This window comes from Barbus barbus (assembly GCF_936440315.1).
Source record: "Barbus barbus genome assembly, chromosome: 32".
NCBI classification, from domain to species: domain Eukaryota; kingdom Metazoa; phylum Chordata; class Actinopteri; order Cypriniformes; family Cyprinidae; genus Barbus; species Barbus barbus.
In genome coordinates, this window is record NC_136760.1 from 18,996,711 (window position 1) to 19,008,403 (window position 11,693).

The 11,693-nt window shown below is 34.9% G+C and overlaps 1 protein-coding gene across 1 annotated transcript; it reads left to right on the plus strand.

Moving 5' to 3' along the window:
• Positions 1–1,062: 1,062 nt before the first annotated feature.
• LOC306852582 (vertebrate ancient opsin-like) lies at positions 1,063–8,626 on the plus strand (the record flags this gene model as incomplete). Its single annotated transcript, XM_079389529.1, has 5 exons — positions 1,063–1,432; positions 2,596–2,806; positions 4,115–4,232; positions 4,747–4,986; positions 7,169–8,626. 5 exons carry the CDS (start codon positions 1,063–1,065, stop codon positions 7,427–7,429), a joined length of 1,200 nt encoding a protein of 399 aa, XP_079245655.1. The 3' UTR covers positions 7,430–8,626.
• Between the last annotated feature and the right edge of the window lie 3,067 nt (positions 8,627–11,693).

Below are 11,693 nucleotides of genomic sequence, written 5' to 3' on the forward strand. Positions count from 1 at the left end.
ACTGATCTCTTTTTTTTTACAAATGCAAACTTTGCATTAAATGAGTAGTTCACACAAAAAATTAAATTTTTTACTCACTCTCAGGCCATGCGAGATGTAGACGAGTTTCCTTCTTCATTAGAACAGATTTGGAGAAACAGCATTACATCACTTGCTCACCAATGGATCATCTGCAGTGAATGGGTGCCATCAGAATGAGAGTCTAAACAGCTGATAAAAAAACGTCACAATAATCCACAAGAAATCCACACAACTCCAGTCTATCAGTTAACATCTTGTGAGGTGAAAAGCTAAGAAACAAATCCATTGTTAAGATATTTATTAACCTTTGCTTTGAGCTGAGTATTGACCTCAATCAATAACATTGCAGTGAAAAAGTATATCTCCAGTGGAAATATCTTGTTTGATTCAGGAGAGAAATATGCACAGAACAGAACAAGTAATGTGAAGATGCCCATGTAGAATAAAATAGTCTTTTCTTTAAGCTTTTTATCTTTTTTAGAAGAGTGATATGCCCGGAGACTTCATCTCAGGTGAATGTGTATTATTTTAATGACCGTTTTCAAAGGTACTCTATGTGTAAAACTTTTTCATTAGCTAAAAACGACTGCGTGCACCTTTAAGAGAGCAAAGCGCGTGACGCCCCTCTGAAATGTCTCGGTAAACTTGGAAAAGGACTTTTCTCATTACCCCGAGGGATTGAGATGGCCATGCTGACGGACTGCATATATAAAGGAGAACATCATGAACATGCTTATGCTCAACTGTGGACGCAAAGCGAGCGGACCTGTGACGTTTAATTGCAACCTTTACGCAGAGGCGCTCTTCTGGACTTCTACTAGCTTTACTAGAAAAGATTGGAATATTTTAAAAATTATAAAGAAATAAATAATAAGTCAACGTATACAACACAAATTCATTTTAGACTTATTTATGTGTGTGTTTGAGTTAGTATTAATTATTTTTTACAGTGCGCAGTTAGTATAAAAACACCTGTCTTGGACTTTCAAGAAGCTCCTTAGTGATGATTTGATGACTTTTTCCCTGATCTTTTTCATCCCGATGCTCGCCCTAATCGCTGTCATGGAATCGTTTGGGTCTTCGGTCACCGAGTCCACCGACATCTCCACCCCGGACGATCCGTTCTCTGGTCCCCTGAAGTCTGTTGCGCCCTGGAATTACACTGTCCTCGCCTGTCTGATGTTCATAGTGACTTCACTGTCTATAACAGAGAACTTCACCGTTATGCTTGTGACGTTTAGATTCAAACAGTTAAGGAAACCGTTGAATTACATCATTGTTAATTTATCTGTTGCTGATTTTCTAGTTTCACTGACAGGAGGCACTATAAGTTTTCTAACTAATGCACGAGGTTACTTCTTCCTGGGCGTCTGGGCGTGTGTGCTGGAGGGATTCGCTGTCACTTTTTTCGGTGAGTTATTATATAACTATACCAAGACGTGTAACATTTATGCATTTAAACTAAATATTAATACCGTTTATTGTATTTATTTATTAGTATTTATATCTTTGCTACTAGCCACTTCCAGAGACAATTCCACTGTTATTGGTAATAAATTGGATATTCTTGTCATTCAGTTCTGTTGTAGTATGTATTCCACTTGTTGCTGGTGCCTTTTCTAGTTTTATTCTTAAAATACTAGTATTATTTCTTATTTACTACCTACCAGGAATTATCCCCAGTAAATTTATTAGTAAGCAGTACTTGTTGGGATAGTGACTACTTCTAGTATCAAAGGAAAAATGAGTAGACTGTGTTAAAAGTGTGTTACAGTGACTACTGCAGTTATGAATAGATACAATTCACTATTGGATTTCTTTCTTTCTCTCTTTCTTTCTTTCTTTGCCAGATTATTTATCATATCAGCAAATAGCTGAACTATAGTTATTGTAGTAAACCATAATAAATTTTCATCCATTTTCCAAACCACAGGGTCATAGTAATATGTAGCCAATCCCAGCATCTCAGGCTATAGGCAGGGAAACACCCTGGACAGTGGTGACTTGTCATAAATGTAGTAATGATAAAATACTAGACTTTTACTAACCTAAAAAAGTCTTTGTTTTACTATTTGCCTTTGTTTTACTAATCAACCCATTTCTTCTACATAAGAAATAAAAATCATGTTTTGGTAAATCATAATTATGACATTAAATTAGAAATTAAAAATGATGAGATCCAAAGTCATACTTGTGTGATATAAAGTTGAAATTATGACAAAAGTTTTTATCTTAACTTTTTATCTTCTCATTTTGCCTTTTAACTTATAACTGTGATTCACCAAAGCATGATTTTTTTTCTTATGTGGTGGCTTAATGGCTTCCACAGTTTCTTGCAATCATGTAATCAGGGTCTTATTTGTACTTGAGGAGTTTCCCGTCCTTGCAGTAAATATCCATTAGTTGTTCTTGCCTCCCATGATGCTCATTGCTTTTCTGAAAAGCAAGCTGGAATCTTATGAATTCAATTTAACCGTAAAAGTTACAGAACTTCTGTTTTCATCTCTTGTTAAATGTCAGTACATGTATACTGACTCAGCACAGCAATAATGGGTGTACTTTCTTGATTTCTAGGTATTGTGGCTTTATGGTCTTTAGCAATCTTGGCATTTGAGCGTTATTTTGTGATCTGTCGTCCTCTGAAAAATGTCCGGCTGGGAGTCAAGCACGCAGCTATGGGTCTTGTTTTTGTTTGGACCTTCTCCTTCATCTGGACAATCCCGCCAGTGTTTGGCTGGAACAGTTATACAGTCAGCAAAATTGGTACCACATGTGAACCTAACTGGTGAGCTCAAAATACCGTTTCAATGAATCTACCTTCCTTCATTCCTTCATTCACACATTCTGTTTGTCCATTACTTGGTCTTCTCTCGCTCACAGTCTTTCATTCTCTGTCTGTCATGGTCATGTATGAAGAGAACAACATCCACAGTTGCACAGTATGACCCTATTGATGAATACTAATGTTCCTTACAGTGGGGTTATGTGGAATTAGATAAGGAGTTCAAGTCAAGGCTTCTTTCTGTGTGTTATATTGTGACAGAAAAAAGGAAACCACTTATAAAACCAAGGCTGATGCCATGCAGCCATCAGTTGAAAAATTGCTTTCAAGAGACTGGTAAAAAACATTTGTGACTGTGACTGTGGCTTGGCCTTGGCCTTGGAACACAAACAGTCCACAAACTATTGAATAGGGAATGCACACTGACACAGAGAAGACCAAGGATGGGGAATATTTTTATCGTTATGGGGCATAGTTGTATCCATGTTGATGTTCAGTAAGAGTTATGTAGTTTCTGCAGGTGAGAGCTCTGACAGCTAAACAGTAAATGTAAATTTAGGTTTCTATTCAGTCTCAGTGATCCAAATTTTGACACTGCCTTGAGCTTGCAGGTGCTTATTATTACTCAACTGTTATGTTGCATTGTTTGTTTGGACCAAACAAAGCACTTCACAAAGCACACTAAGCATATTATGCAATTGGAAAACATGCACGTGTGCTCTTAATGTTAAATATTTGGGCACAACTCATTATTATCCACACAAATTTTTGTGTTCAAATGGTGTGTTCAAGTCCTCTGGGTGGTTTGTATTTATTAGTTGAGAAGTCATAATTATGAAGTCAAGTGCAGTCAAGTCAATTTAGTCAGAACAAGATGGTGATGTACCTGTAAAAAAAAAAAAATCACCTTTAAACTCTAAAAATGAACTCTTAAAAAAAAAATGAATAAAGAATGCGTATAAGGAGTGTTTTTGCTTTTTATCTTTTTATTTAATTTATGAAGATGCTGCATGATATTATCATATTTTATACATCCAAATATGCTAGTTTTATTGTAAAAACAAACAAACAAAAAAAAACATAAATAGAAACTGCTTTCATTGTGGGTAACATATTTTCTCATTGACACGAACCTAACTCGGAAACTTGGGGTTTCAAGAAACATTTTCCACTTGTAATTACTACTTTGTGGTGGCATTCAACTCGTAAATATGATCTTTTTCTGACATGACTTGAACACACCAAAAGTACCTTCTGCAAGATGACATATAGGCCAAATTGTGGAGGTCTAAAGTCTCTGTTTTTTTTAAGGTACTCAACTGATTACTACGACCACACCTACATCATCACCTTTTTCGTTACGTGTTTTATCCTTCCTCTTGGCATGATCATTATCTCCTATGGCAAACTTATGCAGAAACTCAGAAAGGTTGGTAATATACTCTTGTATTGTTTTTCATTATTAGCTTTTTAGCAGATATAAATGAATAAAGAGCAAAAAAACAAAAACAAAAAAACTTGGTAACACTTTACAATAAGGTTCCTTTTGTTAACATTTAGTAACTAACATAATCTAACAATTTATCTTAAGTAATGTTGATTCCAGCATTTACAAATACATTATTAAAATCAAATGTTGTACCTATTAATGTTATTCAGTGGACCTGAGCTAACATGGACTAACAGTGAACAGTATTTTTGTTAACTAACTTTAACAAAGATGAATAAATACTGTAACAATTTATTGTTTATTGTTAGTTAATGTGAGTTAATGCATTAAATATAGTTAACAAATATTACAGTATTACCAAAAACTGAATAAAACTAGCAAAACAACAAAGAAGCTTTTGAGGTTCTGTTTGTTGTGCCTAATGTACATTAACAGTTGATGCTGACTTACTCTTGGACTGCATTTAATCTTAGAACTCTAATATGCTTAATAGGTGTCGAACACTCATGGAAGGCTGGGTAATGCACGTAAGCCTGACCGAGAGGTGGCGAGGATGGTCGTTGTAATGATAGTTGCGTTCATGGTTGGATGGACACCATATGCAGCATTCTCAATTATTGTCACAGCCTGTCCCACAATTCATATTGATCCTCGCCTGGGCTCAATACCGGCCTTCTTCTCAAAGACTGCAGCTGTGTACAATCCCATCATCTATGTCTTCATGAATAAGCAGGTACGTCTTTGCCATTTGTCATCCTTATCTGGCATTTTTGGATCACTTGCACATTTTATTAAAAAAATTTTTAGGGTGCCACACTGAGAAACAATCTGATGAGAGGGTTTTATATTTTATATATTAAGAATCGATTTGTAGTGTTTTATGTTTTTATGCCATCAATCAATAAAAGACAGAAAAGCAACAAGGAGCAAAGACAGTAAATCTCACCTGGCATATATTACATATATATATATATATTTTTTTTTTTTTGCAGAAAACATCATTAAAGAATTATTGCACTGTGGGAAATATATTATAGCTATCTTGTCAGAATTGACTATGCTTTACTAGAAAAGCCATTGCATGAGCAGGTGGTCTGAACTTCTACACTTTTTTCTTTCATCATATGTCAGGGACAAATCACAGACATCTGATGCTCTTTGACAGTTTTGGTTGAGGAAATTCCATTTTTCTTAGTTCAAAAATGTACAAAATATTCATATTTAATGTTAAAATTCACAGAGCTAGAATGGTCCATAGACTTACTGTATATCTCTCGAGTTATAAATCCAAGGGGGGGGGGGTCTTAGGTCCTACAATTCAATTGCTTCAGTTACTTTGTCATCCTTGACAAACAATGGTTTAAACCTCTGACTATTTTAATTTTAAAGATATTCTGTATTCTCAGAGGAGCTATGAATTATGAGCGATACATTCTGCACAGTTGCTCAATGATATCTCTTTTTTTTTTTTTACACATACATTAAGCTCATTGAGGGAAATTTCTCCTCAGTGTCCCTGTAGTGTGCCGTTTGTATGATGTAAAAGGCGAAGAGATCTTTTGTAGTCATGTGACTCTGATGACCACCCCTAGGATGTGGGTCCCAGGTGGTTTGGAGTGGAGGCTGCTGGACCCCTTGAGCTGTGCACATCTTCCAGAACTAACCCAATTCCTTCCCAGCTGTTCCCAGAATAAATTCAGGTCAAGGGTCACAGGGTCGCAAATTTCTCTGATGTGAGAGAGAGAGACAGACTACATTATAGAGACACAAGAACAAACACCCAAGAGTGAGAATAAGGGTGGTTTATATAGCATCAGTAATGCTGCATTGTGTTTGGATATCACAAGAGCTCTTGAGCATACAGAGATTCCTACACAAAATGAACATATCATATATGGGCTATGTATATAGGCATTTTTTTTCATTGAAGTTTGCTGTTATTTGGTGTGAAGAATGCAAAGTTGATTGTCAACTTGAGTTGATAGATCTGAAATATAACATATACGGCTAGATTTTATTTATTTATTTATTTCAGTTCTCCTGGTATAATATTAAATATACTGCTCAGTTTCATGTGTTAGTTATTATGCATAAGGTAACATGAACTAACAATGAACAAAATATTTTTTCAGTATTCATATATTTTAATGTTAATTCTCGAATATACATTTTTTTGTATTTGTTTATAATACATTAATGTTAATTTATGTACAAATTGTAATGTTAAATTAAATATTAAAATGTATTAGCTGTAAAAGAATAATTAACTTAGACTAATAAATACTGTAAAGGCTTTCATTTTTAGTTCATAATATCTAATTAACGAATATTAACTAAATGAACATTATTGTAAAGTGTCACTGTGCTTAATCTAACATTTTAACAGATTATGTTGTTGTATACGCAGTTAAAGTTTTCTGTGACTTTCCATTTCAGTGCAGTTTGTCTTTGTACCTTCTGCTTGTATTATTCTGTAAATGTATACCGGCCATAGTGTTTCTCTGCATTACAAATTTGACCAAGAGAGTAGCTGGTATTATAATTACCCAGGGTACCTCATTTTCATCCAGTCCAACCAAAACCTTGAGGAAATGAATATATTTACTTCTCATGACCTTATCTGCTTTAATTAAGGTCAGAATGTCCTTGTTTTTACATAGAATACATCTTGCTTAATGACCTTTTCCTTGTTTCAATGCAGAAGTTGTACAAAGGTCTAACTACTGAAAATAAATCTCTACATGGTGGCACAGAGACTGGAAATATTAATCAAAGCTCTGCTTTTGCGTTTTGAGTTCATAATAAGCATAATTAATAGCATTGCACAATTTTTGAATTTATATGTGTGTTTGGTTTCTTTGATTTAGAAAGACCATGATCCTTATTTACAGTGAATCCAACATTCTTTCTCTCAGTTCAGGAAGTGTCTGATCCAGATGTTTAAAGGAAATGTCACCAATCTGGACTCCACCAATCTGAACCAGACATCAGACAAAGGGGCCATCACTGCCACAGCAGAGAGTCACCTTGGGGAGATGTCCACTATTGCTGCTCGCGTGCCTATGTCCATGTGCAACATAGAGAAGAGTGAGGATGAAGAGGAAGAGTCCGAGCAAAGTGGGAATGGAGATCCAAAGCAGCTCCCTTTATCGGATAGTCGAGTGTGTACTTTGTAGAGAATAAATGTATACCTTTAATCTAACCTGTTGTCTAACTAAAGCATAAATCCTACAGTCGTTACCTCTATTGGAATGCATATGTCTGAATGTATTGTTTGTGTTTTCATGCATTCTTTGTTGTTGTTCGTATTTCTTTATGTTGTGGCGATTTGCAGTCTTGGCGTGTCTGTGTACTTGTCAGTATTGCGATATTACCTTATGTAAAAATGGAGGCAGGCAATACATTTCCATTTTGTCCTCTGAATGAGCGCTATCTCCTCTCACTATATTGCTGATTGCACACTACTACCAGTGCGGATGTTTTGTTTGTTTGTTTTAATGGCAATTGAAATGAAAGACTATAATATTGCAATAGCTTTCAGGTCAGAATACTGACTTTCATTTTATAATCATTAATAGTCTACTTAAAAAAGATATTGGTTTAAAAACCAAAGGAGAAAGTGATAGGCTGGATAGTAAAAACATGCCGCAGATGCTTCATTGTTGAGCTAAAGCACAGGGGTGTCTTAAAGTGGCAAAAACAACACCAAAACAGCCGAACAGCAAAATTAAAATGAGCTGTTTTTGAAAATATAAAATAATCACTCAGCTATCAAAGTTTGATCCGTCGGTCTGCTGTTTTAAAACTGACATTGATGAGTTGCTCTGTATCACAAAATCTAAGGCTGACCAAAGACTGTCATTCTAGTGCATGTTAACATAAAAAAGTAGAAAAATAAAAGTGTATCTACACATCTCAGAATCTAACACACACTGCAGTTTGATACCATAACAATTCATTTAGTGAACTAATGGGTCAAACAGGTTTGGCAGCATATCTGCTTTGCAATATAGTAATAAACCATGCAATTAATGTTCCTCGTCTCATGGAAATAATATCCTCATCTGACAAATCAGTGTCTTGTTTTGAAAGGTTTAATCAAGCAAGAGTGTTTATCAAATTGTATTTATGTGAGTTTGAATGAACTGTCTGAATGTCTTATTAGGCCACAATGCTTGGTATTTGCTCACAGTTTCTGTCCAAACTGAATATTGATGTTGATGTTTGTCTGTGGCATGCCAAGTAACGTTTTACTTATGTATTATTTATCAATGTCTTGGAGTCATTTAGATTTGGTGTCATATTTCGATTAATATGATTTTTTATTTTTTTTTAAACATTGATTGTCGATGATGTAGAACACTAATAAAACAACTTGCAATAATTTTAAAGAGTGGTCACAACTTATATTCACCTTATAATTCAATACAGAGGCGCATTGTGAATTAGTAATGAAAAAATGTATAATAGCACTGTGGCAAATCCAATGTATTTATTGCATCCTGAAATAGCACAGAATCTTTGAGATGAGAGTTGAGCGCTGTAGGTTCCCTTAACCTCAGAAGAACTCTTTCAACATCAGACTGGTAAATGAAAACATCTGAATTCAATTTCTCCTGACCATGGTTTGTTATCACCCAAGGTAGCGAGAGGAACCAAGTATCAGAGCACAGAAAAAGATTTATCAACAGAGGACCACCATGCTTGCTCTCACTCATGAAGTGAAAAGTCAGAAGAGGTAAACAATTGGCCTGAAATATAAAGAAAATAGTTCACCCCAAAAATTGAAAAATGCTGGAAATGTACCCTCAGGCCATCAAAGATGTTTAGCATCACTTGCACATCAATGGATCCTCTGCAGTGAATGGGTGCCATCAGAATGAGAGTCCAGACAGCTGAGCTGATAAAAACATAACAATAATTCACAAGTAATCCTTACGACTCCAGTCCATCATTGACTTATTTTGAAGTGAAGAGCTGCGTGTTTGTAACAAATCCATCATTTTAATCTTAAACGGTCACTTCTGGACAAAATTCCAGTCTATGGTCCATAATAACATTTCCTTCAGTAAAATGTCCTATCACATAGAATATATTTGTTCAGCACTGTTTTGGACTGTTTGATCCGTGCCTATTTCTCTTCTGATTCACACGAGACAACTTTTTCACTGGAGAAAGCAATATAATGGATAGAGGACTCATATTTAGCCAGAAGCAACCGTTTTAAACAGTTAAAACACATTAATAATGGATTTGTTAATTACAAACACATAGCTTTTCATTTCAGAAGAAGTTAATTGATGGACTTGAGTCATGTAGATTACTTGTGGATTATTGTAATGTTTTTATCAGCTGTTTGAACCTCAGCTGTTCTGATGGCACCCTTACTGCAGAGGATCCACTGGTGTAACACTAAATTTCTTACAGTCTGTTTCAAGTCAGCCACATCTTGGATGGCCTGAGAGTGATTAAATTTCCAGCAGATTTTGGGTGAAATATTCCTTTAAATCCTGTTTTACATATATCAGCAACAAAGACAACGTTTTCTTCAAAGTCAGAGCTTATGGTAAAATAAGGAAGGTGGTTTATTAATAGATTTGAATTAAGCCAAACATATTAATTAAATGCATTTCAATATTACTGTTTTCAAATTCAGTTTAACAATGGATAATACATCATACAGCAGATGAAAGTGGCCTCAGCAATGGGCATGAACAAAGATGTCTTCTACCTTTCCCCTAAAGCATTAGCAGGCATTCCAAGGCATTCGATTGGACTTATGAATTTCAAATATTATTCCTAGTATGTCACACAATTCTCTGTGATCAATGACAATTACAAAGGCCTCAAGATTAAAGTAGATGGGTATAAAAGATGACATTTTTGCTGCGCTTTTGAGCCCTTGATGTGTATCAGTGATATAGTCATTAAAACAGCTCATGCTGTGTGAATACATCATGCCCTGTAGCTTATACATTTTTTATGTGACATATACATTATAAACATTCATTGTCACTATCCTCAGGGGATAGTTGATGTGTGTGTGTGTGTGTGTGAGAAACATTAATAGAAAGAGACAGATATATATATATATTCACCTACTTTTTAGCTAACCCATAATGCAACAGTTTCAGGTTTTTATACTGAAATATCTATAGATTTAGTCACACATATAAATGTGCTTGGAAAAAATAAAAAACGAAACATTTATGGTTGGATTCTCATTGCAGCTTTACAAGCATAAACTTATTCTTTAATTACTTCTATTATTTTCAACAAATCTTTGCTTTGTTACAGTTGAGCGGTGACCCAGTAATGCAGTTCCCTTTGTTAGAATATCATGCAAACCACTTAAGTATGCATGGAAATACATGTCTGGCTACATTCCTCCTGAAAAATATCTTTGTTCACCCTTTGTGTCTCAGTTTTGGTTTTACATTATTTGTTTTGCTCGGAATGTTGAATTTTGTCCATGTCTTTGTTTCATTTTTATGTAAATTTTCTGAGCTTGTATTCTTCTGAGAAGGCTTCAGATTTCAAGATTTCTTGCTATAGAAATCTGCAGTGCCTGAGGTGCTCTGCAGTTACAATTCATCAGGCATGCTGAACTTTTTTGGTTACTAATGGGAAATCTCCAAAGCAATGTGATAAGAACAGGCTTAGCTTGGTCACGAGTCCAACATGCCTGTTTACACAAACAGCAACTGACTGTAGGGCTCACTTGAAATGAATTACTTTCTGCATTTTCCTATTTCATTTGAAGGTAGTGGAATGTTATATATGTGTATTTTTTCATGCTTTGCTATTTTTTTTCATTTTGCTGCATTTCCCACACACAGTATCTACTTTGTTTAAATCATCAGTAAAAGGAAAACAGTGTTTTGAAATATGCTTGGATTCTAAAATTAATTTGAGACTTGCAAAAAAGATAAACATCTGCTAACAGTCTAGATAGCATTTTACATGAAACTTCAGACTATATTGTCTACAAGCTGCTGCTTTATCTAATTTACAAAAACTGTTTTGACTAATAAGCAATTAAATGGGAATTGGATTTGTAGTCTTAGCATGTAATCAGCTCTCAAAGCAGAACAAATAAGATATTGAAAACTTAAGATTGATTTATTTTTCTATTCATGGTAGTCTAAGAATATCTTGTATGCACAGAGGCGAGCCTTTGGGGTTACCCATATGAGGAAAAGCACATCTGCCCTAGGCTATATAAACACACTTTTATATCTGCAGGAATATTTTGAGGTATTAAACTTCAGATGTGCACAGATATAAGGCAATTCTCATAGTCAGCAGCATTTAGCCAAACTTAATATTTTTGAAACATTCTGTAGAATGTGCCCATAAATAAGTTTAAAATTGACACTGATTTATAGAAAAAATGTGATCTTTCACTGCAATCAAGATGTCACCAGTTACATTTATGAA